The 27,020-nt window shown below is 35.9% G+C and overlaps 4 protein-coding genes across 6 annotated transcripts; all 4 read right to left on the bottom strand.

Annotated features, from left to right (window-relative positions):
- Positions 1-511: 511 nt before the first annotated feature.
- LOC127639257 (spexin prohormone 1) lies at positions 512-2,103 on the bottom strand. Its single transcript, XM_052121174.1, has 5 exons — positions 2,003-2,103; positions 1,210-1,284; positions 1,057-1,114; positions 872-934; positions 512-650 (listed from the first exon to the last, which is right to left on the bottom strand). Exons 1-5 carry the CDS (start codon positions 2,006-2,008, stop codon positions 550-552), a joined length of 303 nt encoding a protein of 100 aa, XP_051977134.1. The 5' UTR covers positions 2,009-2,103; the 3' UTR covers positions 512-549.
- A 2,906-nt stretch (positions 2,104-5,009) lies between these two features.
- LOC127639150 (vesicle transport protein GOT1B-like) lies at positions 5,010-10,794 on the bottom strand. 2 transcript variants are annotated; one of them, XM_052121024.1, is made up of 5 exons: positions 10,709-10,794; positions 10,170-10,261; positions 9,578-9,756; positions 8,193-8,274; positions 5,010-5,724 (listed from the first exon to the last, which is right to left on the bottom strand). In XM_052121024.1, exons 1-5 carry the CDS (start codon positions 10,731-10,733, stop codon positions 5,686-5,688), a joined length of 417 nt encoding a protein of 138 aa, XP_051976984.1. In that variant the 5' UTR covers positions 10,734-10,794; the 3' UTR covers positions 5,010-5,685. The 2 variants fall into 2 exon arrangements, with proteins under 2 accessions (XP_051976984.1, XP_051976985.1); XM_052121025.1 differs by lacking the exon at positions 5,010-5,724 and adding an exon at positions 5,763-6,048.
- Positions 10,795-13,405: 2,611 nt separating this feature from the next.
- LOC127639220 (short transmembrane mitochondrial protein 1-like) lies at positions 13,406-14,529 on the bottom strand. The gene is made up of 3 exons (XM_052121128.1): positions 14,375-14,529; positions 14,057-14,110; positions 13,406-13,905 (listed from the first exon to the last, which is right to left on the bottom strand). The coding sequence occupies exons 1-3, from the start codon at positions 14,387-14,389 to the stop codon at positions 13,834-13,836; spliced, it is 141 nt and encodes a 46-aa protein (XP_051977088.1). The 5' UTR covers positions 14,390-14,529; the 3' UTR covers positions 13,406-13,833.
- A 1,106-nt stretch (positions 14,530-15,635) lies between these two features.
- LOC127639247 (T-complex protein 11-like protein 2) lies at positions 15,636-26,371 on the bottom strand. 2 transcript variants are annotated; one of them, XM_052121160.1, is made up of 10 exons: positions 26,253-26,371; positions 23,247-23,427; positions 21,811-21,943; positions 21,187-21,307; positions 20,874-21,097; positions 20,581-20,717; positions 20,078-20,262; positions 19,029-19,210; positions 18,725-18,897; positions 15,636-17,066 (listed from the first exon to the last, which is right to left on the bottom strand). In XM_052121160.1, exons 2-10 carry the CDS (start codon positions 23,416-23,418, stop codon positions 16,864-16,866), a joined length of 1,530 nt encoding a protein of 509 aa, XP_051977120.1. In that variant the 5' UTR covers positions 23,419-23,427; positions 26,253-26,371; the 3' UTR covers positions 15,636-16,863. The 2 variants fall into 2 exon arrangements, with proteins under 2 accessions (XP_051977120.1, XP_051977119.1); XM_052121159.1 differs by having other exon boundaries at positions 23,247-23,430; positions 26,253-26,361.
- Between the last annotated feature and the right edge of the window lie 649 nt (positions 26,372-27,020).

Below are 27,020 nucleotides of genomic sequence, written 5' to 3'. Positions count from 1 at the left end.
TCCAGTACAGTTCAATTACAATGTGCAAAATTGTCAAACATCACGCTAATATTATATTAAAGTCTCACACAATATAGTGGTTTTCAGTGCAAATTCAGTTTAATTAAACTCAGTCTCATATGGATTTTACATAGCATTAAATTCAAATGTTGAATCAACATGAGAAAATTAAAAGGTACAGTTACTTTATATTACACATCATTTTAATCATCATAAATGGTCTCTTTTCCAGGATATGGATATGTCTGGGAAAAATAAAAAATATCATCTCTCCTAAAAATAATAATAATAAAAAAAATGAAAATATCTTGCCATCAGTCTGCTATATTCTTTGAGATACTTAAATTATTATAAGTGGAATTACAGAAAAATCCTAATGTATCACAGGATGACAGAAGAACTTTAATCTAACATTAATTGTCTTCAAACAGAGATGAATGTAGAACCTTCAGATAAGCTGCAGATGACCATCTTGAAACATTTTATTCCACATGGCTCACAAAAATGCAAATATTCAGATGGAAGAGTGAGTTGTAACAGCCTGTGGTTTCAGTAAGGCTCCCCCTCATCTCTGGCTTGTTGGAGGACATTTAAGAGAAATGCAGCCGCTTTGGAGATACTCAGATTTTCTGTGTTTTGGGTGCGTGATTCTGTGGAGAGAAAGTGTTAGGCTAAACTTCACATTAGTGTTCATGTTACAGTTAATTGCAGAAGTACATACTGTGTAATTCTAATTGTAACCTTGTAAATATACTTTGGTAGTATGATTACTATTATTAAGATTAATTAGCTTTATGAACAAGGATAATTAACGGTTTTGAGAACAAAGTCATAGGCCTAAATTATGATATTTACAAATAATGATTCATACCCAAACGAATTGTGTCGTATAAGTCCCCTTCGTTTCTGTCCTCTGCTACAAAGCGCCGTCCTTCTATTATAAACATTGAAAAGTTCATTCACAATCTCGTAATGACAGGTATGGGAAAAACTCCCTCATACGTGCATTTTTAGACGCAAAGATGGTTGGAAAAATATAGCAGTAGCCTAACATACGTGTGCCCTTTAGATATAGCATTGCTTGGGGCGTCCAATTCCTGCGCTGAAAGCTTCCCTTTAATAAAAAACATTTGAATTATTTGCAGAAGTTCATATAAAACGTCATAATTTCAAACATATTTAGACGGTGCCATCACGCCGCTCCGTTACCTTTGGCGCGCTCCAGGAATGGGACGTCGCCAGAAGTAAGAGCGCAAGTGCGTACGCCGCAAGAGTTCTTAAACCCTGCAAATGTAAGTCATGCTCATATATAACTTTCAACACATTGAGTACAATCGCAAAAATATCAATTTAACATCTAGAATAACGCCCGTTTTCTCTAAACTGTGATTTACACTGTGCGTAAAAGTGTCTCCAGACAAGTCCATCATGCGTAAAAGCTGTGCCATTCTGTTTTTTTTAAAGTTCAACACGAGTTAGGCTCAATCAACAGCCTTTGTGACATAATGTTTTATTAGAAAGGAAAGTAATTTCGACTCGTCCCTCGTTTATTTTAAAAAGCAAAAGTCGGGGTGATAGTAGCCTATAAGGCACTTACAATGCAAGTGAATGGGGCCAGTCCATTAACATTAAAATACACACTGTTGCAGAAGTATAGCCACAGGACGTGAACGTTATACGTGTTAACATGATTTGAATGTGATCTGTTCTACATCATTTTAGTGCTATAACATCGCTTACCGGGATTACATGATGTACGGCGTTGTTGCCATGACAACAAAGTTGTAAAATTGGATATTATGATATGGTTTGTAAGCGATTGTATCACACAAAATGTAAACACGTATAACGTTCACGTCTTATAGATATACATTTGCAACATGTGTGTATTTTAACGTGTATAGGCTGGCCCCATTCACTTGCTATTCCAAGTGTCTTGCTTACAAAACACACCAAAATACAGTTTGCTAAAAGTGACGGGACTACTGAGCGCACGACTTACTTTCATGGCGACAGGCGTCCTCTTCAGCAGTTTAGTCTTGGCAAGATCAAGTGTGAAGAAGGCGAAGTGTGTGCTTGATATTTATAATCTTCAGGGTGGAGGAATGCTGAATGAATTAGTCTTCAGCTATAGGTCAAGTCCCATTGATTCTCAATGGGGCCGGACCACAAACCTTTTGGACACATTAGTTAACCCTGCCTTCAAAAATAAATACAACTAAACAAATCGTACGCCATTACACACACACACACACACACACCACACACACACACACACACACACACACACACACACACACACACACAGGTTTCTCCATAAACTATGAGTGATTCTGTAACGTCAGAATCTGTAGGGGAAACTCCAAGCGAGTGTACTTTTATTAGTAGCTAATAAAAAGAGGGCGGAAAGTATTGATATGTTTACACCTGCAGCAATGAAGCGACTCATAGATAAAATACCTTATTTTTTTTTTATGAATGAACGCAAGGTAGTTTCTCAGCAAGAGACTGATGGAGTTTCCCTACAGACAATGTATCCTGCTGTGCTTTAGCTCCAAATTACATTCATCTTATGCCTCTTCTTAAACGTGAGTAATGGAAAGGAAACGATCTTATATATATATATATAAGATCAAGGACTGTGATGATTCAGAGGTGTTTGCCTTAGAATGTTCATAAAAACCTTATATATATATATTATTTTATACTTATAATATACTTATAATATATATATATATTATTTTATTATTTTTTATTTAACAGGGACCATACAGTCAAACATAGTTACAATACAAAGCCTGTAACTAATTTTCAACTCCTGTCCAATGGTTGGGCATTTTTAAGTACATTATAAAACCAATACATAAAAATAAAAAAATCACATTTCTTTAAACACAAGCACACACACACACAGACCGACAGACACACACACACACACACACACACACACAGACAGACACACAGAAAAATAACAATAGTTTAAAAAAAAAAAAAAAAATATATATATATATATATATATATATATATATATATATATATAGCCACTAAAATACATTACAAACAACAAATCTTGGCAGATCTCATTACAACAATTAACAATAAATGAGCTTTAAAGGTGCACGTAGCATTTTGATTCCACATTAAAAAAGTTTTGTTCCTAAATAAATTAATTGTTAAACACGTGTATAACATTATGAGCGCTCGCATGAGATAGACCAGAGCCGGATTATCCATAAGGGCACTTGGGCCAGTGCCCAGGGGCACCAACCATTCACAACCACTAGGGGGGCACCACATGACACAAGCTTTAAAAATATTTTTCGTAAATTGTTATATTATTAACTTGAAATTCTTGAAAGACCATACATAACTTGTTTATGAACACTAATTTAACAATAATAATAATAATAATAATAATAATAAATTATAAATAAATGAAGATTACATGACCACTATCACTCCCCCCCTCCCCAATCTGTCACAGTTGAGTTGGTCCACAACAATTACGCGCAAATGTGTCATTTTTTTAACGGCTACTACAGAAAATGAATCAAAATCCAAAATGGACAGACGGCAATTGAGTGGTTTCGCAAAAAGAAGATTAAAGAAAGAGAAGGATGCTAGACGTTTAGCTACAATAAAAAATGTTCCAGGGATCGACAAATTTTTTGTTAAATCACTAGTTTTTGGGAGAACACAGGAATTGCAGACACCAGCAGCACCAAGTCTGACACCGCTGGCGCTGCTAGCGGGGGAGATGCAGCAGCTGCTAATGTTAGTCAGGGCGTCGGCGATGACCGCCATGCGAATGAGGATATTCTCCTTGTCCTTGGGGAAACAGGAGCGAGGAAGACTTCGGGTGAGGAAGAGGACATTAATGAAGATAAATATTAGGGGTGGGACGGTACATGTAAGTTATTCGTATTGAACCGAAACGGTACGGGCGTCACGTCTCGGTGCACGAATTTACACAGAGAATACACGGTATAAAATAAATAAAACTAAATAGCGATACATATCGCTCTATTTCGCATAATGAACAGTCTGATCAAGATTGCAATGCTGGAGTGTGTGTGTGTTTGTGTGCGCGCGCGCGTGATCAAACTTTTTTTTTTGGGGGGGCCTTTTGAGGTATAGTGCCCAGGGGCACCACACTGTCTTGATACGGCCCTGGATAGACTCCAGTCATATCGGTTTTATTTTACATGGAGGGGGTCCCCTGATGAAGAATGCCATTTCACTATCACATGACCAGCTGAATACTACTCCCTTATTCACAATAACCGCCCTGTTATTAGATCTTTTAATTTGTGGATTTAATTATGCCACACGTTTTTTTTAAATATCTAATTTACATAAAATGTTCTCGATTTCACCAATCATTTGCATATGCAAAAAAAAGCTAATTTATGTAACTTCACTACAGTAAACAACTACACTTCTATAAGTTGAAACAATGAAAGAATGAGAATGTATTGGGGCAGATTGCTGCCATCTGGTGTACAAAGAAAAATAACATGACTTGAAAAACATGTTATGACAATAATTGCCAGTAGATGGCGGCAGTGTTCTATGCAGCCACCTCCTGTGTAAGTTATGCATTTGTAAATACATTAAGACATTATCAAATTATTACTTGCCAGAGTTTAGCATTTTTTTTTATGTGTTTATTTTGCACTCTGTATGTTTTACAATCACACACCTTCATTTCTGTGTGTTTGTTCGGCATTGTGCTGATTTATATATTGTATTTGGCGAAAAAAAAAAACACTTAGGCTCATTGAATCAAGAAAAAAATTGTTGTATGTTCAGATGGCAAGTTGAGGAAAAGCTACCAAATCTTGCACTGCTCTGATAAAGGAAACTACTTTCATTGCATCTGAGAACAGCATAGGAAGGTTAACTGATAGGCCTAATACTTTTAATAATTATAATGATATCCTGTTCACTAACAAAACAAGCTAATACAAGCATAAATGAAACCAATACAAATGACACAAACTCATGGAAAGTTTTTAAATGTTTTCAATAGATTTAAGGTTTTCAACATACAAATTTCAGATACATGTTTGATAAAATAGAGCTAGAAACAAATGATGGCAACACCTTAGCATGCCAGTTGTCTAAGTAGTAAGAATTAGTAAGGTAACCGCTAATTTTACAAGAGTGTAAATATTGCACTTGGTGTTTCAACAGGTGTGTCGGCAAAAACAAGAAATGAAGTCATTCAGCTCTTTAAAATAACACCATAGATACAACAGTGTAACAAGGCCATTTTTGTAACCGAATTCAAAATTCTCAATAAAAAAAAAGTCAATAAAAACCAGGAATCTCTTCAACACATTCAACAAACCGTCCCTCGTGGAAGGACCTCTCCTACTTCTTCGTGAATTATGCATTCATAAAGTATACACCTTGTGGAAGGATGCTAGGTCCAGCGAAGCAGCTCAGTAGATTGCATTGTCCGGCAGGACGGAGGTGTGGAGTCTTTTCCACCCTGCACAATTCGCTTCTTGTTGTCTTAAATATCACGCACACTCAGACATCATTATTACAATGGTAATATGTCTGAATGCAAAGCTTCAGTAATATGAGCCCTAGATTTCACATGGCTGTTTTAAGGTAAAGCTTTAGAAAATCCATCATAAATAAGAGGTTTTTTTTTTTTTTTTAAATCAGTTTCTGTTAAACCATGTTGCTGCTTCCATTTGTGGAGTCCACAAACTGAAAAAAAAAAAAAAGAGTTATGGTAAAATAAGGATACAAATATTTTTTAATTATATATGAGAAACTATAGTAATATTGCTTAGAAATATATGTAATACATTTCAGATAATGAACTGCATTTGATGTACTTTGGTCTTAAAATGGAAGATCTGATTCGTGAGTCGTGACACTGTCATATTGTTATAAATACATGAAACCCTGAATTGACTAGTATCACTTCAAATATTCAGTGCACATAGAACGGCATGATTCATGCTCACATGCAAGACAGAATTAGCATTGACTGACCAAGATGGTCGACTGTCCTCAGCATTAGGAGGGCTTTAAAAAAACAACAAACACACATTCAAAGACAAAAGAAACTCGCAAGAACTTGTTTTCTATTCTGAAGTTGAAAACAGAAGAATCTTGCCCAAAAAAATGCTAAAGTGTGTATCTTGGTGCTCATGTTAACCTAATTCGCAAATGGTGGTCAACAAAGTGGATATGTTATTCCAGATTTCTAATTAAAGAGGTGTTAAGAAGATGTCAAGAAATCAAGACTCAAAGACCTTAAAGGAAACTTCACCCCAAAATAGTCATTCCAAACCCATGACTTTTTTTCTTCCATGGAAAACAAAAGGAGACGTTAAGCAGAATGACAGTCATCTTTCACTTTTGTTTGGAAAATAGATGCTTTGAAAATGAATGGTGACCTAGTTTAACATTATGGGGTCTATTTTCTTGAGTGCGCAAAGCACAGCGCTACGTGCAATGACCATGCGCTACATCTTATCCAATTTTCGTGGGAGTGCTATTTCTAAGTAAAATTTTCGTGCCAGCGCAAGTGGCCGTGGGTGGAAGCGTTTGCGCTAACTGTGAGTGTACTGAAGTGGCGCAAAGCACAATTTGCAATTTTCCAGAGAAATATTACATTGCGCCAAGATGTTTCAAAACCACGCCCTATCTCAGCGCAAGTTTAAACTCAGTTCCGGCATTTGTAATTTAGAGATTCCACCAGCAGGAGGTAATACATTTCATGTCAAAACTCTGAAAATATAGTGAAACATCAAAGTTTGGCCCTGACAATTGCCGTTTTATGAAACAAAAATGTATGAGATGTGTGTTCAATTTTCTAGAGGTCATGGTTTATTTGTCAATTATTACTATTATTTTTATATTTACAATTGTATTTATGATCTTATTTGTATTGGTATTTTTCCACCTGTTGTCATAGTGATTTTTAAGTCAATACAAAAGGTGCCTGTGAAAGTTGGAGAGGATAAAATATTTGGATTTTTTATATGATTTTTTTACCATTTCAATTTATTTCAGGTGTAATTTGAAATGTAGAAATATTTCTGGTTAAATATTTTCATGTTTCAATTTAATGTAATTGTTCAAAATCGACAGGTAGAAGTGAAGAGTGTGCCGTTTCATGATTTGTGTGTCAGTAGATGAAAATTATGAATAATACTTACATTCCCTATAATTTAACATCTAAATCCTGATTTATAACATTTTCTAATCATATAAAAGGATTTCTATAATTCTAATTCATTGCATACAGTCCACACTTCCAACTTCTTATGTGCCATTTTTGTATATATCGCTGGTGCTTGAGGGAATGAATATAATAGGATGCATACAGTGCAATACCCAGAGAAGAACCTCCAAATAAAATTGCACTTGACCCAGCCCATTAGTGCGTTGCACGTGTGATTTCGCCAAACCCACGCTTGCACGAATATACCAAAACATCATGGCCATGCCCACTGACTTAGCACTTACGATTTATGGCATAGCACTGTGCTTAACACTAGCACTTTTAAAATAAGGCCCAATGCCTGACATCCCCTTTTGTGTTCAACAGGTCATATGGGTTTGAAAGAAAATGAGGATAACTAAATTATGATAGAATTTAACTGTGGGTGATTACCCCTTTTAATAACCAAGTATCCTTGTTGTTTTTAAAATTCCAAACATCTTCCATATCACCTGTATTACATTAGTGACTAAGACTGTTAGTCTCAGAGCTGCTAAAGCAAGCAAACGCATTTTAGATGAATTTACATTGACTTAAAACTTGTCTTAACCAGGTGCAACAAGTTTCCAGCGACAAGTACTTTCTCTGTCCACACTAAAAGTGGAAACAGCATGTGACGTAGCACAATCAATCAATGTGGAGTGGATTTGGGATTGGGATGAGATTTCACTGTGGGCAGGGAAACACAACCAATAGAAAACAAGCGACAAGCAAAATTTCTTGATGCAAGCCACTTTTTGCGATTTTAAGGCTGGCTAAGGCAACAAATCTGATTAAAATGGTAAGATGAAAAAAGCTTTTACCACTTATCCCTGAATCGCATAACGTCTGGTTATTTCACATTAAATACACTGTAAACTCTGACCATTCTTTATTTAAAAGAGAGATAAAAGAGCACTGCATTCTCTTCTTCATCACCCTACTGAGTAAAACAACTTACCCCACTAATGAAGGGGAGATTTAGCAAATATCCAAGCACAGGAATCCTCCTGATGAAGCCTATTACAACTGGAAAGAATCCCCTACACACAAATAAGAGAGAGAGAATAAGGATATGAAGATATGCCTATTTGGCCATATTGAAATTATTGAAAAGGGGGTCCCTACAAATACTGAGGACATCCAACTGTATATAAAGTCTGGCATCATCTCACAACTTTATCTACAAATAAAAAGGCAGCTTTTTTTTTTTTTTTTTTTTAAGGCAGTTGACCTCGAGGCAAAGTCTTTTCAATATTATTTTCATGGTTTCTATCATGAGATTTAATTTTCCTTGAAAAATGTAGTTTTATGAAGAATAAGCATCTGAATTTCACCTTGGTCTTTTTTGACCCATATATGCATTGAATGGGGGTGAAATTACATATGCATTCTAGGGTTCATTGCACTAATAAAAAAAATTATAATAATTATTGCACAGAATGAATGCATTAAACTGATATTATATCTGCCATAGACACTTTCCTCTCTCCATATCACATCAACCATTTAAAAACCCATAATGGTCGACCACTACTTCTGAAAACACTTCTTAAAATTTTTTTTAAAGAGATTTTTCATCCCTAGGCCACGTCAACTCCAATATGTTTTCGTTTTAAACACATTTCACTACGTTTACGCCAGACAATCCACAGGCAGCAAATTAACCATTACAAATAAAACCAAAACGTTTTGCTGCATTTTGTCGGGGCTGAACGAGCCCCGGGTTTCTTTTTGCACACACAATGTATGATGATGATAGAAAGTTCTTCAATATGAAAACAGACAAATCTAGCAATCTGAATCTGACCGGATGCAAGAGCATGTATGTTCTCCCTAGGTTTCATTTAAAAATTAGCAGATTTGTGTTTAAAAAAACCCAAAAAAAACAGGCAAAAGACAGGGAATTACGTTAATACAACCTCTGCTTATTGCATCTGGTGCGACTCAAAGTTTCAGGCATTGACAGCTTTTGGGTGGGTTTATTGTTGTAACATTAATTTTCCAGTAATTTTTTAAGCCACCTATAGTTGTTATAACATCCTCTAAAAGCACATATTCCAAAAGCCTCCAATAATAGAGCTCTAGCATACAATAACAACAACTAAGTGAAAGTGCGGAGCATCCGAGAGGATGTAGCTCGTCATAAAGGCGCAGCCCATGGAGAAGTCAGGACAAAGGTGGATAACTCTGTTTTCCTCCCATCAAAAAGCAGAGTGCTTTGAAAACGTTTCAAAACTCTGCTTTCAGTTTCCTAACGTAACTGTTTTGCAAAGTATGCAGTTATGTAGACAGAAATGGATAATTGTGGACGTGGCCCAAGTCTCATGAGCCTTTAAAGCATACCTGAATAAAAGGAAGAAGCCATAAAACTCTAGAACCACTCCGATGATGGGCCATCCAATCAGCACCACGAAGATGCCCCCCAAGAAGAAGCTGGTGGCTTTCATCTTGTGCTTCTGAAAGAAGAACCTAAACGTCCTCTCCAAGCCGATAACAAACGCCAAGCCAACAACAAAAAGGATCTGAATCAAACCGAAGATCAAGAGGAGAGGTGAGAGAGATAAACTGTCTTTTGGTTAGGGGATATGCGTTTAAGCATCTCAATAAACTACTTAAAAGGATAGTTTGCAACAAAAAACTATTAAATTCTATCATCATTTACTCATGCACATCTTGCTCCAAACCACTATGACTTTCTTCCATGGAACACAAAAGGAGATGTTAGGCAGTATATTCAGTCTCAGTCACCTTTATTGTATGGAAAAAGATGCAATGAAAGTAAATGGTGACTGAGATTAACATGCAGAATGCCTACCATAGGCAAGTCCCTGAACCCTCATGACAGCTGTTTGCTTCTCATAAACCCTATTGGACATGCATAAACTAAACCAATCATGAGTACAAAGGCCACTTTGAGGACAAAATTAAAACTCACATTTCCTATAGCAAGGAGGGCTTTATCAAAAAATAGGATCATCCCAAAAAACAGGAAAAATACACCAAATCCTGTAAGCCCCACTCCAATTTCTGTTGAGAGAAAGCAACGAATCAGAACAAACCATTGTTATAACACCAATATAAGGTTGTTTACACTTTGCATGTTATATCTCTGTATTTTAAACAGCCGAGTATGACGACACATTATGTTACATAATATCAGTGAATAGATGAATATTACACTGCTGCATCGTCGTGCAGTTCAGTATGGTGCAGTCAGTGCAATATGACAACATTTAAACAGCTCAGGCTTTAAACCAGAACATTTGAGGAAGACTGCCGATTTATGTAAATGCAACCCAATATTTACATTTAAAGCATTTGCTCGAATGTGACAACTTCATGCAGCTGCAAGACACATTGTACACCTAAAATAAGACTTGAGATTATATAGAATAATTTAGCCTTTTCATGGGCATGCGCTGATGCAAAACATTATCTGCTATAAAGGTGTCAAAGCGGTTATAATGGTCTTACTCTGGGAGTCTGTGAGGGAAATCATCTTTGCTTTCACTCCTCTTCACACCCGCCTGCCGCTCACCAGCGGTTACAGTAGAGCCACGTGTTCCGGAAACATTCGCGTTCAACTTCCGGTGAAACTTTTCGCTAACATTTTTTACTAATTTACATGCACACTACTTTAATTTAATTCTAAACTGGTATTTTAGTCAACGTTAAAACTTTTAACAGACCGTAAGACATTATTTGCATGCGTGGTCATGATGAGTTAAAAGTTCCAGTGCCAAATATTAGATACATTATAATTTTTTTTCTAAATGATTCAGTTAATTAATATACAATGAGACACGTTAATACATTTAAACGGAGATGCGATCGTTGCATTTCGAACGCTGAAAAGCCGCGTGTTGTTTCCGGGTTCAGTCCGCCACCTGGTGGTGGTATTTACAACTGCGCTCTTCAAATTTGACCCATTTTAAAATGTAGAACTTTCTTCATTGTTCGTTCTATGGAGGGCCAAATTACTCGAGATTAAATAATTAAACTAATATTTAAATACACAATTAAATAGTAAAACAAATACAAAAATGTCATCTTTAATCACTGACTTTAACAATAAATGCCCCTTAATTTTAGCCCTATGTTGTATTTTCATTTTAGCATTATCTCTGGGTTTATTATTCATTTAGCTTCGCGATTCCATATAACAGCACCTCACTCAATGATAGTGGGCGTCACATATAAAATAATAAAAGAATAATACCCACAGCAGAGACTCTTTACTTGGAGCAGCAAGGACCATTCTAAGCATGCAGTCTCGAATATATTATTGGCTCATCTCCCAAAGCCTGGCAGATAGCTTCAACTCAGTCAATATTCAAGCTACACCTCTTACAGATCACAGAGCTATCTCTCTTAAGGTTAGTCTTTCTGCATCCCTTAATTCCGGTTCAACTCCTTCTTACTGGAAACTCAACAACTCTCTTCTCCAATTTGAAGATGCCAAAATTAATTTTATCTTACTAATAGAGCATCATTGGAAGAGAGCTTTAGCACTGAATTATTATTGTTGCCATTGGGAACTGTTAAAAATTGAAATATGCAAGTATTTAGAAAACTTTGGTAGTAATTTAGCTAAACTTAAAAGTGCGGATGAAAATAAGGTGGTCTCTAAAATTGCAACCTTCTCTCTTAAATCCCCTGAGCTGCTTTCTGAAACTGATAAGCTTGAGTATGCTAACCTGCAATGTAAATTAGACGAGATCTAGACTTGGGTGCCTACATAAGATCAAGACAAAAATGGGTGGAGATGGGAGAATTCAATTCAGCATAGAAATAAATTGCTTAAAAACCTCATTAATTGAAATCCTGAATGTTGATGGTACAGTCACTAATAATGCACAAGAAATTGCACATTTCTGTGCTAATTTCTACAGTCACCTTTACCAATGCAATTACTCTGAAGCGGCAGCCTGTACATTTTTGGAATCTGTTAAAAATTGTGAGATTAACAATGACTACAAAATCCTAGGTCTCTAAAAGATTCAAATCTGTACTGGGCTCCATAATAGAAGAGACACAATCCGGGTTCATGAAGAAAAGGCATTTAGCCAACAATATAAGATTAGTTATTGATTTATTAGATTATTCAGAATTAATACATGAGGACAGCTTTATTCTCTTGTTAGATTTAATAAGGCATTTGATTCATTAGCGCACCAATTTATTATTAAGCCTTTAGACAGATTTGGTTTTGGGGATATGTTCTGCAGAGTAATTAAAGCCCTTTACAATAATGGTAGCTGCTCAGTTAAATAATAAAATGGCACTTCATGAAGATTTAACCTGTCTAGAGGAGTAAGACAAGGCTGTCCCATCTCCCCTATTTATTTCTACTGTCTGTGCAGTTACTTTCAACATCTATAATTGAAAGCAGTATTCGAGGTATCAGTGTAGCAGATTATTATTAGTCAATTAGAGGATGACACCACTTATTTTTAAGAGATGCTTCCCAAATCCCTAGCAATTGATCATATAAAAACATTCTCTAAATGTTCAGGTCTTAATCTATATAAACATTAACAAATGTGAGCTATATGAAATATTTTATTATTAATTTATTATTGATACTTGCCCAATTTCACATTCATCTATGTAAATTCAGTCATCAAAAACCCTTATTTATTATTTTAAAAGATAAATCAAGCAATACATCCAACAATTTCACATTCAAAGAACTCCAAAGCCCTTAAGATAGTGAACCTGTGCTACCTCTTTAAATTATTGTGTTAAACTTTGATATGTAATACATTATATTTGTATATTTGGTCCTTCTCGCTTATATTTGTATGTACTACATTTATTAAGTTTGTACATTTGTATTTATTATGTATGTATTTCCTTGGCAATAAAAAACAAATGTTAAAAGGAAAATGGATGCAAATTATTGCTAAAATTAAATAAAAGAGATATTTAATTGTTTTGTTTTGTAATTATTTTAGAGTTATTTTAACAATTGTATGTATTAAGAATTTAAAACTTAACTTTGAGTATTATGGCCCTCCATATTGTTCAAGCTAAATCACCAGTCTTTATGTAATGCGTGAGATAATTTTACATTTAATTAAAATAAATATTAATTATCAGAGTTTATTTGTGAGTTAGTTCTGATGTACTATACTACACAGGCATTTCAAAATAATTTGAGTCACACTGTGATTCGTAACGACAAGAGTTTTTAAAGAGGAAAATGAAGGAGACTACAGAAATTGTTCAAGTTAATATTGTCATTTGTATTTGTGCAAGCTCGCTCCTTTAGAACATAATCATATTAAGAAGCTTTTATAAAGTACTGTTGTTTGCTATTCAACTGATAAATAATTAAACAATTTGTAACAGCAAACATATCTTTATCAGGTGTAAAACAAATGTACCCTGCTTAAAAAAAGAGGACAGGGAATACAATGCAAAACGCAGCAGAACACATCAACTTTGAACACATTGAGGCACCATTGACACTAGGATTATACTCTGCATTTTTGGGGCTCTTTTGTTCATACTTATGAACAGTAACATTGAGTATATTTCCTTGTTCCAAAATGTTCATCATAATGAGCCTTATTTCCACTTGTGACTCATATTTGTTAATCTGGAGGTTTCTTCTTGGCTTCCACGTCCTTTTTAAAGGCCTCTATTTTCTTTAAAATGTTGGGCACCTTTAAAACAAGTAGAAATGTCCATTAATCAAATTACATGACATGTAAAAATAGAAACAATCACTAAACAATATAGCTGTTCTATTTTATGATTAATAAAGTCAGATATTATGATAAATGTTAATAAGATGAAAAATGTTATTTCTCTAACCTCATAATTCTGTGCCAGATACATACCAACCACGTTTCCCAGAGTGAAGCCAAGCTGTGGAAACAATAGATGCTCTATTAGCACAATTTAATATGACAGATGACCTACAGAAAACACCAATCTTCTTCTGATTATGATTATTAATAGATATTCGTCTATTTAACTGCAATTGCATATTGCTATTACATAATGCTATTTGTTTTAACTCAGTGAGCCCTAATTAGCTACTCAAGTACATTAGTTTAAACACAGTTGTGATTGTGAAATTTCTCTAGCAAGTTGTCTAAACAGAACACACAAACTAAAGAAAATACTTACTATAAATTGCATCATGATTAAAGCTTTACAATTTTTTTTGGGCGAAAAAAGCTAAATAAATGTCAGAATGGTCCCGAAAGCTGTAACTGTCACTGGTTTTAACACGGTTAGCCTTCAACTAGCATCATTTGTCATCCGCAAGAAAACAAGAAACCAGAAGTAGTCTTCGTGCAAAATAAAAGTCTTTGAAGGAGTATTCCGGGTCGAATAGTACAAGTTTAGTTCTGTCGACAGCATTTGTGGCATAATGTTGAATACCACAAAAAATATTTCGACTCATTCCTCCTTTTCTTAAAAACAATAAATAAATAAAAACTACAAAAACTAAATAAAACAATAGCAAAAATAGAGGTTACAGTGGAAGTGAATGGGCCAATTTTTGGACTTAAAAAAAAAAGAAATGTGAAACTTATAATTTTATAAAAGCACACAACAAATGTGTTGAAACGTGGGTATTATTTGAGCTGTTAAGTTGTTTAAATAGTCGTTTTACTTTTTAGGGGTTTTGGAGTTAACCGTGATTATGGTGTTAGGTCGTCATAGCAACAAAGTTGACAATTTTACACAGAAAATGTAAGTGATTTTATAACACTAGAATCATGTCAACACGAATATTGTTTACATCCTGAGGATCTATGTGTGAGTTTTTTTATGTTTATGGATTGGCCCCATTCACTTTCATTGTAAGTGCCTCACTGAAACCCAGATTTTTGCTCTTTTTTTTTTTTTTAAAGAAAAGGGAGGATGAGTCGAAATTAATTTTAGTACTAATTAATATTATGCCATTGAATTTTATGCCATTATGTACTGAACTTAGAATATTCCTTGACGTCTGAGATGAGGGGGCATATATGCAATACTTACAATGTTTGTTTGATAAATTAAGATTTCACTTTGTAAAGTAAAGCATTCATTAGATACAGGATTCAAAACCCTCATACTGAAATATAGTCATGACACCAAACAAGTGTTGCTAAGAGTTTTGGGGACTCTACATGTTACACATCTAATGCATTTTTGTTAGGCTACAGAAAAGTAGTGTTAGTATTATGTCTCACAGTACTATATGTTCTTGTTTTTGTAATGGATCACTGTAATCTATATATTGATTTTAAGTTCTAGCTACCCAGTCAGATGACATAAGACATTACAGCATAATTTTCTGTCAAGCTGCTTTGAAACCATGTGTATTGTGAAAAGTGCAATACAAATAAAAATGACTTGACTCAACATAACATTTTCATTATTTTATTTTAATGCTTGTCACACATATTATATTTTTGTTGTTCTTACAAATATTCAGAAAACAAACAATACATATACTGAAGGTCTGTAAGGGTGAAAAAAACATAAAAAAAAAAAGATATATGTAAAAAAGAAATGCATGGCTTCCTTTACAAAGATGTCATACTTATCAGAATGGAGAAAAAAAAATCAATAGTCTTTATAATGTTGTTTGGCGTGACCTAAATGTAAAACAGAATCAGAATTCTAAGCAAGAACACAAACACATATGAACACTTAAATTTCAACTGTAATAAAACAAACATGCCTTTAACCAAAGCACAATAACATACATCATACAAAAGTAACCCTAAGTTTGCTTTCTAATTGATAAAAAAAAAAAAAAAAAAGGAAAACAAATGATCATGCAGTTGTAAACCTAAAAAAGACACTACCATGACCACAATCAAATTGAATTTGATATATAATAAAAATCCAGAGTTCTGGTCACTTCCATTTAAAATCATGCAGAATTAGAAATTCAGCCAACATTTTTTCAAGTTTCCAAGTATATATATATATACATCAAACTAATGTAACAATACTTTCAAACAAAGTATAATTTCACTTTGTTACCAATGTATTTTCATTCGCTCTGATAACATTAGGAAATCAGCGTGGGATAACACACACTGGTATCTCTAAGTAGACCAAGCAAATACATATCCTCAAATGTCTTTAAAGGATCTATTTAAATATATTTGCCTAGTTTGTCTATTATTTTAAAAATCTGTATGAAAAGAAAATGATTAGCCTTGAACAAAACAATATTTGTTAAATAACATTATTTTATTATACTGTATGTAAATTAATACATTTCCATTGCAGCAACACTATCAAGTGAAAACCACATTTATGGAGATGCTAAAAATATAACTTGGACTATAAGAACATAGTTTCTTTATAACATAATGAACAACAACGAACACTTCCCATATCTTATAATTTCTCAACTTTAAGCACCATAGCACAAAGTTGTTCTTCTGTCTTTTTCATACTGCAGAAATCCCACTGAACTCCACTGGTCATTTGAGACGTTACAGATGATTCCTTATCTTTAGTTACTTAACACTCAAGTGAAATGTCTATGTCAATGGCACCTCCTCAAAGCTGGAGGCAGTGAGCAAAACTTCCTCTATTTGGACTCTAGTGGGCTGGTTGGTGGACCCTGTTTGTTTCCATTTTGTTGAGTTGCCCCTGTTGAATCAGTTAACAGTAATATTCTTCAGGATGCTAAAGTAGAAAGGACTGTAAACCTGTTTGTTGTAGTTGACAAGGTTGACAAAACTGAGCCCCATTGCCATGAGCTCTGGCTGAATCAGGCCCAACCCTGGCGGTACGGGAGGTGGGGTATTGTTTGAGTTGGCAGAAGAGAGGACCACTTTGAAGTACATCTGTGTCCTTGTTTCTGTGGGACAGCAGAGGTGTGTTAAAAATTAGACAATGGATATGTTACAAAACATAGTGAGCTGCCTCACTGCCTACTATGTACATAGGCATCTGCCTTTATTGGCACCATGCTAACAGAAACAGAAAATCAGTGACTGATTTGGAACTCTTTACATAGGTACAAACTCTGTGTCATAAATAGTGCTCCTAACGTGAATCGCTCGGGAAACTTAACAAAAAAATTATTTCAATAAAAGGCGATGCCAGAGGAATGATGCAACACTAATACAGTTTTCTCAACCAGGGCTGCAAACCTTCACAGGGTTTTTCCAGCATAGAGAACTACTAGGCGGTCGCCTCCGTCAAATTTCGTGTTGGCCGTCTACAAAACTCTGGTGGGTGTCTTCATGGAAAACACTAAAAAGCGTTGCACTCGGTGGATTGTCATTTGTAACTGCAAATCTCAGAGATAATAATAAAAATTTCCATTGTCGAATAGTTGCTTGATGTCATTTATCATAACATGAGATCATATAAAACTATAATGTTTTGGATAGACTAGACTGACAAATGCTTATCAATAATACTCGTATGGCTAAAAATGTCAACAGTTTTGATTGACAAAACTACATTAAAATGCCCAGACTTTGTCAACTAAAACTTGACTAAAACATTTTTTTAAAAATAGGATAAGGTTGACTAAATATGATAAAAACTAAAAAGGACATTTGACACAGGACTAAAACTAAATTAAAACACAGCTGGCAAAATTAACACTAGTATTCAGTAGCCAGGTCATTAGGATTGTATTAATGCAAAGCCAACATTTACGTGTTTTCAACGTCAATTTTGATCAGTATAGTACCAGCTCCGCCTCATTTTGAGCCAGGAAAAACCCTGCTTCAAGGGGGGCTAAAGATGAATTAGAATAATTTAAAATAAGTTAGCCTATGATATAATACTCTACAGAACTCGCTAAAATCAATCTTAAAAAATCCACACGTTTTTAATTGAAGAACATACAGTTGAAACTTCTGGAATCACAAAATGAATCGGGGTGAATTACTTTAATAATTGATTTGAAATTTTAACTAATATTGTAATATTGACATTTCTGGTTCCTGTAAATAAAGGGGGGCCTTCAAATTTTGTCTTGGACAGTGGAAGGCCTTGGAGTCAAACAGGCTGAAAATCAATGCTGTAATAATTATATACATATATATATAAGATTATAATTATATACAGTATATGTCAGTGCATCAATGATGCCTTGGGTGTTGTTCACTCTGAATGTGTTGCGTGTCTGTCTGCACCGTTTTTGAATGTACAGCACAAATGCGGTAGATGGATGTCTTTGACCATTACACTGTGTCTCACTGTTTTTTCAGCATCTTGCACAAGAGCACCATGTTTTAAGATGGCATGTAAATTAAATTTTTTTTGGACTGCTGCATTTGGTTCTGTTTGTTGCTTTGCATCTAGCTTTTTTAGTACAAGAACACCTTCTAGATGTCCCCTTAGGCCACCTCCACACTCCACGCGTTTTCATATACAACTCTCATCCACACCAGAATGCTTTCTTTCCTCCACCAAAGAGTTTTTGGAGTCTCTTTAAACAAAATCAGCTCTTTTAAGAACAATACAAATGTTTTAAAGAGGTTAATGTGTTTTCCTTACCAACAAGAGTACGTATTGGGTTGTTCTGCTGGGAGATGTCACAGATCTGGCCTTTCAAAGTTGCTTGCAGTTCGACAGGGAGAGCTGGGAAATTTCTTTCGGTCAGAGATTTGTTGACCTCACAGCAGATCTGATCACGGACATTACCAAGAGCTTCAGTCAGGTTGAAATCTCTGTATATCAGGCATCCAAAAGGAAGGGGGGACATTCATTTATACTGCAATTATTTTTATTAGGTTATGCACAAGTATGCATGTGTTGCATGCAATAGTAGTATTTTGGGAAGGACACGCATCGGACTCACACACTATGCATGCCCTCGAGCAATACTGCTGTCATCTTCTTAAGTCGCTCAACAAGAGCAGGCAGGCCTGACACGGCTTCTCCAATTGAGCTGTAGACTATAAGCAGAACAGATGCCACAGCTTGGTACAGCTGAAGAGACCTCTGCAACTCTTGCAACCTCACTTCATCAGTCATCAAAGTCTACAAGTGCAAAAAAAAAAAAAAAAAATGAAGAAAGAGACTGTTAAATCATAAAAACACTCAAATATTCATGCTTCGAGGGGCCTGGGTAGCTCAGCAAGTAAAGATGCTGACTACCACACCTGGAGTCGCAAGTTCTAATCCAGGGCATGCTGATTGACTCCAGTCAGGCTTCCTAAGCAACCAGTTGGCCTGGTTGTTAGGGTGAGTAGAGTCATGTTGCGTTATTCTCCTCATGGTCACTATAATGTGTGGTTCTCGCTCTCGGTGGGGCACATGGCGAGTTGTGCGCGGATGCCGCGGAGAATGGCGTGAAGCCTCCACGCGCTATGTCTCCGCGGTAACGTGCTCAACAAGTCACGTGATAAAATGCAAAGATTGACGGTCTCAGACGTGGAGGCAACTGAGATTTGTCCTCCACCACCTGGATTGAGGCGAGTCACTATACCACCATGTGGACTTAAAAGCGCATTGTTAATTGGGCAAATTGGGAAATTGGGGAGAGAAAAAAAAAAATACAAATAAAAATGATGCACGCCTCAAAATGCAGCCATTTACCAAAGTATAGAGTACAAGTATGAAAACTTGCAATATACACTGTCTTAACCACGCACGATATGAAACGTTTCCAGCGACAAATAATTTCTCTTTTCAGACTTACTGTGAAACTGCTGCCCAACATGACACATTCACAGATAAAAGATATGTATACAGTTATGTGGAGAAGAAGCTGGTATCACCCAGCTCAATGCCACAGAATTAGAAATCAAGTGATCATCAAAATGCCTTGTTTCTGGTCTCGTTCGCGGCTGGTTAGGACACTGTATAAGAGTTACCATTGTGTGTGTGTGCGCGAGTAACTCTAACCTCAGGTAGAGGGCCATTGCTCTTGTCCCAGGTGAGCAGTCTAAGGTAGGCAACATTTAGAAGCAGCATGGGCCCTGGTAAGGATTTGCCGCTCTGCCCAGAATCGCTGCCCTTTGCTGGGGGCATGATACGGATGGCCTCCTCTATTGATCCTTTGATCCACTCAGTTGTGTGATTCAGAGCATCTGCATGCAAATTTACATTATATCTAAAGTCATGTGCCACTTTCGGTTTGTGGAACACAAAAGGAGATGCTAGACAGAATGAGCACCTCAGTCAACTTTCATTATATGGAAAAAGATTCAAAGTAATTGCACGGTGACTGAGACTAACATACTAGATGCCATCTCATTTTGTGTTCCACTGAGAATATAATTTTTGGGGGTGAACTAAAACTTTAAGGCAAAAAGAAACGCTTCATATAATCAACTTCAAGCGATTTCACCTGATTCAATGTGTGAATATATGCATCCAATATATTTATGGTATTTAAAATGACTTACTAGGAGTTTTTTCCAGAATGCTTTGGAATTTGGCTCGCTCATACTCTACTGACTGCCTCTGCAGCTCTGGCCTGAGGTTCTGGATAGTAAAATTCACCATGTCCATTTTCATCAGGTCCAGAACTCTGAAGATCTCCCTAATCCACCATAAGTTACCAATGAGAATTTATTTGTTTCAGGCAAATGCATGCTTGGCAACTATTTTTCATGTTATTATGTCATACCTAGTTCTACAAAATAATACAAGAATAAACCTAATATTCTTCATCAAACAAAGACTTCAAACGACATACTTGAACACATTCACAATGTCGCCCGAGTTCTCCTTGAGTTTCTTGATTTCATCGTCACGGACAGGCGCGCAGAACTTGCCCATAGTATTGATGATGTAAGAAGCAAGGCCCTGGATATCAACCACATTGTTATCAGCCTGCTGCCGTATCAGGTCCATGTCCAACACCTCCATGATCTGAGTACGGAGGCGGTTTGCCCCAGGGTTCAGGAAGGAAATCAGGATCTTTGATAGAAAACAAAGAATGATTGATCAATAGATGTAATTGCATGTGCTTTTTCATCATGGTTAAATAAGATTAACATGTGACGTACATCTCTGATCTCTTCCAGAAGTTTGATGGCATAATCGTACTTAGGGGGGTCGTCATTCAGCTCTGATTCAAGACAATCCCAGAAGGCCTTGTGCACCATATCTTTCACTCTTTTCTCCAAGCTAGTGGTAAAACAAAGGATATTGAGAGATTGAGTTTCAATGTTATGATTTTTATGAGTTATGACTAATTTTATTAGTTTTTTTATGACTACAGATTCCAAGCCTGCACACCTTAATTATGAGAATATGGGGAGGGGGCTCACTGTAGGGACCATTAGTTCAGGTCCTCTAATCTGATTGGACAAGCGGCAATCCAAGAGTGCTGATATTAATATAACAGCACTGGGATACTTTGCTGTTTGTATCAGTCTGATATAAATATCATTATTATATACATTATCGTTATTACATTCACACTGTAATGTTGAGCTCAAAATGCAAATTAGGGTACTTTAATTCTGCACAGATCAGCACAAAATATATGATGGCTAAAAGAATGCTTCAGTGTTTTGACTTTATATACTGTATTTATATTGTATACGAGTACATTTTCTCAAACCCCATGTATATAGTTATAAGCACCGTTATCAAGGAAAGTGGGACCAATCAGATTAGTCTAGTACCTATTCTGAGGTAGTTCTGGTGGCTCGAGTTGGAAGTTGCGGTTGACTACAATCTCATGAGCCAGACTCAGATTGGACAGGTCCCGGGCTGAAGCCATAACCTCATCAAGCGTGAGGGTTTTAGGTGGGCTGCCTGAAAACACATGGCAATACAGATTTGTACATGTTAATATGTTAGACTTATTAGGTGTTCTGACCTTCACTATTAATCTGCATTCAGGGGTCTGAATTTTAATCCTGCAATTTGATAACAGGTCAATCTTAGTGGTCACTCTAAAAGATACTTTTTGCTTAAAGGGATTGTTCACCCACGAATGAAAATTCTATCACCATTTACTCACCCTCATGCCATCCCAGAAGTGAATGAATTTCTTCTGCATAAATTAAGATTTTATCTGAGCTCTGTAGGTCCATACAATGCAAGTGAATGGTGGCCAGAACTTTGAATCTCCAGAAGCACACAAAGGCAGCATAAAAGTAATCCATACAACTCTAGTGAAGTCTTAATCATTCATCTTTTCTGAAGTGATATGATAGGTGTGGATGAGAAACAGACCAATATTGAAGTCCCTTTTTACTATAATTTCTCCTCCCTGCCCAGTAGGTGGCAATATGCATAAAGACTGCGAATCACCAAATGTATTAGGAATTAGAAAGTGAAAGTGGAGATTCATAGTACAAATTGATGTAAATATCTATCTGTTTCCAACCCACACCTATCATATTGTTTCAGAAGACATAGATTAAACAACTGGAGACGTATGGATTACTTTTATATGCTTTGTGGAACTTCTAATTTCTGGCCAATATCCACTTGCATTGTACAGACCCACTGAGCTGAGATATTCTTCTAAAGATCTATGTTTGTGTTCTGCAGAGGAAAGAAATTCATACACATTTGGGATAGCATGAGGGTGAACAAATGATGAACAATGTTAATTTTTGGGTGAACTAATCCTTTAAAGCTGATTAGCTTAATATGCAGAATCAGCTATAAGCAAGCCATTTGTTGGTTGATGTGGCACTATCAAAACATGAAATGTTTGTTTGAGCTGCCTATCTGGACCGACACAGCAAAATTGAGTTTGTAAATATTGGGTAGGACTATCTGTTTGTACAACCAATGGAAGACAGAGGGAGTTTCTTGAATCTGATTGGCACAAAAATATCTCACTTCAGCTTTAAATGAGGACGAGCAAGAACCTCTTTTAAATTGTTAAATTTCATTAAATGTCATAATTACATACAGTACATTTATTAAATAAAATAATATAGAAATAGATATATTATATAAAGAAAGAATGAGTGCCAATTGAATTTCTGTGATGAATTTAATGTAAAACCATCAGATCTACACAAATAACATTTGAATAGCAAATCTCTTTCTGTGCCTTTGTGAGTATGTGTCTCTGTTTATGTGTTGGCAGAACACTTACAGGAAGGAGAGTTGTGTTTGCTGGAAGAGTCACTGGTGAAGCTCTGGCGAGAAAAGTCCACATCACTGGACAAGGTCAAACTGTCACACCTTTCCGATGACTCGGTGTCACTGATCTGATCCTCGCTGGACACTGTAGACGTGGAGGTGGGACGTTCATCGTTCAGTGGCATTGTGAGCAGCTGCTGGGAGTTAAAGTTAGTTGAATGTAAAAAGGGTCTGCAATTTTTCGCTGACAAACTAATTCTAGAAAGGGAATTAGGGCAATCTCTTATAACAGCAATGGAAAAACTACAACTATAAAAGTGATGGCACACTTTCAATGATGGAAATTTCCACAAATACATAAAGCTTAATTGACATGACCAAGGAAAGCGGTTTGCAGAGGCAACAGCAAATAAAGAGGCAACAAAAAGGCTCAGAGATATTCATGTGACCCACAAAGGGACATTGTATTTTAAATGTTATGTAGACGTTGAGTGATGCCATCTCTTGGGAAACAGATAACGCTTGATAACAGTGTGTTCTTTATGAGCAAACCTATCTAGTTACACCCTGCTGCCTTTTATAGGCTCCATTACACACCTGTTACCTGATGTAACGGAGTTTGTCTGCCTGTCTTTTCAGCTTATTCAGCTCAAGCAAAAGATGTCTTATATAATTAAATATAACAAAACATATTTAACAATGATTTTCAGATGTTATGTAGAAAAATTAGTTGCTCATCAAGACTAAACTTTTTGACTAATCCCACCTGTTATGCAAGTTAAAATTATTTAAACTGACAAAAAAGCTTGTTTATTTAACTCCCTTGTAATATGAGGTTTATCTACTGTGGATTAATGGATAATCTGTTATAATAGAAACACAAATGATATAATCTGTTCTAGCCTTTCCATTCTTAACACACCCAAAAGAGTGTCTATTTTTGGCCCCCCCCCCAAAAAAAACACTTGAGACCTCCTCATGTAATAAGCCAGTACTGCGACTCATGGTGGAAATAGAAACCCCCTGGGCTGCCCTGCAAATTCTCAGTCGGGTTTAACTGTCACCCGTGCATGAGGGGAGGGCACTGGTGACGCACTGCTGACATTGGTTTCGGCCCGTGCAGCTTTGGGCTCTAAAAGGAGATGCTGTACCAATGTGAGACAAGGGATATGTTTGGAATCACATACTACCATACTGCATCTGCAGTATGCAGTTGGTACAGTACATTTTCTATTTTCTAATTTAATGTTTTTATTACAAATAATATAATCCGTATGACAGTGAAAAGCTTAATAGAAAAATTAACATTCATTGGTGTAGTATGTCCCCCTTTTTTCTCTAATGTGCACTGTCATTTTTTATGCATGTCATCTTGGAAAAATACTGACACCTAGTGGCATGGAGACAGCATTATTCAAACTCAATAGTTTTCATTTAAAGGGGTCATGACATGCCCTTTTTAATTATGGTTATATGTTCATTATTGTTCACTTAAAATATTAGTAGTTTTTTTTTTTTTGCACAAAATTTTTACATATATATATATATATATATATATATATGAATCAAGCATGATCATTTTCCACCCTCATTTTGACCCTCTGTCAGAAACACTCAGTATTGGTGCTGCTTCTCTTTTAGACTTGACAGTAAAGCCCACTGTTATTATTGGCTTTCTCCTCTTGCCATCTCACTGCTCATCACTACTGGGTGGGACTACGGAAGTGATAATAAGGTAAAGTAGGTGTTGATGTGAAGCCGGTTAGATGCAAATATCTGTCAAAGTGTGACATCACAATGTGGAGGAACAAGTTGTTTTAGCGGCACAGTTTCAACAAATGCTTTTTTTTCAGTGAGGAGAAAGTTTTGAGTTCTAAATATTACAGTATGTTTTTTTATAGTACAATAAACTCATATGTCAAAGATAAAGGAAAATTGGATCCCCCGTGTCATGACTCCCTTTAAAGAGACCTTTGTAGAAATGCACTATTCACAGCTAGCCATAATTAATTTAATCCAGGAGTGTTACTGATATAAAACACACAGTATTTGGCTGCTCTTGTGATTCTAAAATTGCAGCCCCCATGAGTGTAGAATAAAACAGCTTTTATGAGGTTACTGATATGACTGGATTTGTCATCTCATGTGAGAGCTCATGATTTTATAGGTTTCCAAATCACAATTAATTTATTAAAGAGTACAACTTTTTTAATGAGGAAAAAAATACTGAGTGCACCTTTAAATGACACCATATACTCGATGTGAAGTATTCAACAAACTGCATACTTCGAGAAATACTGTATCCCATTCAATTTATTATGTCAACCACAATTTTAACATATTCTTGACTTTAAAATAAAGTTAATACATGTTTTAACAATGATTAAAAATGCAAAAAAGAAAAGTTGTTTATTTCCAAAATAACTGGATGCCACTTGCTGAAATAAATATATCAACGTTAAAACATTTATCATTACATACTGCTTCACATACCAAAAAGAGTAGGCAAAAAAGGTGTACACTACGCAGTACGCTAGTATTCGACACTGCGCCCAGTTGCTCTTCACACGGGCTTCTGGTGACACGTGACCTTATCATCAGCACACAAACAAGGACAAAACATATGAGTAAACTCAAAACAGAAGAGCGACGGAACTAGACTTTACATAGCAGGCAACACCAGCCTTTTCAAATAGGAGCGAAATCGTGGGTGAAATTATTAAACACTCACTTTAAAATCTAAAATAAATGTTAAATAAACCGTGAATGCATGACCATTTGATAGTGATATACAGTCGTCTGCGCATGAATGCATAGCTCGCGAGACATCCTGTGTGTGTGTCCGATTTAATTTACCAAGGAGGGTTAGTAACGCTTGATTAACTAATTCCTTAGTAATCCATTGAGTCAGTGTTATAAACATAACCATTGTCTAGCTCTGTGAATTTCCTGAGGTATTATAAATACCACAAATATAAACTCATGAAAGAACTGACGAATAAAAGTATGTAACAGTTACCTGAGTCAAGTCCCCGAGAAAGGAGACTTGGCAAACAACAGGGAACAATTGAGATTTTCTCGATTTGCAAGAGAAAAGTATCGACACTCCTTCACCAGCAATACATTGGGACTTTAAAGGGCTCTGTAAATATCACTTGGCTTGCAGTGTTTTGTCAAGCGGGAGGGTCTATTATTCCGCATATAGAGGGGTTCCCATACATTTTCATCGACCGAAGATGTAAGGGCACAGGCGTGATATTACTACACAACTGTCGGGGAGTTAAAGTAATTTTAAATGCGCACATTTAGGGCAATGATATTTTTTTTCAGTGAGATAAACGAACAGAATGTTAATAATAGTGTATCTTCAGCAGTGACGCGCAACCCCTAGTAACACAATGGTGCAGTCCAGTTCGCATGAGCTTCTTTGTTTACGGATGTGACGTAGGGGTACATTAAAAAATGCTTGGTGAACACGACGACCTCATGGAAAAAAACAATTGTTTTCAAACGCAGTAGTCATTTATCCTCGTCAAATTCACCTCAGAATTTTATACAAACGCTTTCATTCCTTTTAAACAGTCTTCTTTTCCATCCATCTCGCGCTTGATCCCTCCCACCGAGGATTATGATGATGATTTGTTTTTATTCAAAGACTCAAATCACTTCCTGACTGTAACACGAGCTCATACACAGTTCTCAAACTACATGCAAATGATCAAGCCTATCAAACGTTACGGGCGAGTTCCTTCTGATATTTTTTATTAACGTTTGGATTTTAACAAAC

The sequence above is a fragment of the Xyrauchen texanus genome, chromosome 47 (assembly GCF_025860055.1).
Source record: "Xyrauchen texanus isolate HMW12.3.18 chromosome 47, RBS_HiC_50CHRs, whole genome shotgun sequence".
NCBI classification, from domain to species: Eukaryota; Metazoa; Chordata; class Actinopteri; order Cypriniformes; family Catostomidae; genus Xyrauchen; species Xyrauchen texanus.
Note: the sequence above shows the minus strand (reverse complement) of the source record. Positions and strands in the feature narration are given on the sequence as shown.

What these genes read in the sequence shown, in the direction of transcription:
- LOC127639257 (XM_052121174.1), bottom strand. An exon ending in ATTCCTGGAGCGCGCCAAAG is followed by an intron (nt 1,115 to 1,209) that starts GTAACGGAGCGG and finishes TTTTTATTAAAG; the next exon opens with GGAAGCTTTCAGCGCAGGAA. An exon ending in GCTATATCTAAAGGGCACAC is followed by an intron (nt 935 to 1,056) that starts GTATGTTAGGCT and finishes TGTTTATAATAG; the next exon opens with AAGGACGGCGCTTTGTAGCA.
- LOC127639150 (XM_052121024.1), bottom strand. Translation starts at nt 10,733, where the DNA reads ATGATTTCCCTCACAGACTCCCAGA. An exon ending in TTCCCTCACAGACTCCCAGA is followed by an intron (nt 10,262 to 10,708) that starts GTAAGACCATTA and finishes TTCTCTCAACAG; the next exon opens with AAATTGGAGTGGGGCTTACA. An exon ending in CCCTCCTTGCTATAGGAAAT is followed by an intron (nt 9,757 to 10,169) that starts GTGAGTTTTAAT and finishes GGTTTGATTCAG; the next exon opens with ATCCTTTTTGTTGTTGGCTT.
- LOC127639247 (XM_052121160.1), bottom strand. Translation starts at nt 23,418, where the DNA reads ATGCCACTGAACGATGAACGTCCCACCTCCACGTCTACAGTGTCCAGC. An exon ending in CCAGAACTACCTCAGAATAG is followed by an intron (nt 21,308 to 21,810) that starts GTACTAGACTAA and finishes TTTTACCACTAG; the next exon opens with CTTGGAGAAAAGAGTGAAAG. An exon ending in GCAATGGCCCTCTACCTGAG is followed by an intron (nt 19,211 to 20,077) that starts GTTAGAGTTACT and finishes TTGCACTTGTAG; the next exon opens with ACTTTGATGACTGATGAAGT.
- LOC127639220 (XM_052121128.1), bottom strand. An exon ending in ATCTGGCACAGAATTATGAG is followed by an intron (nt 13,906 to 14,056) that starts GTTAGAGAAATA and finishes CTTGTTTTAAAG; the next exon opens with GTGCCCAACATTTTAAAGAA.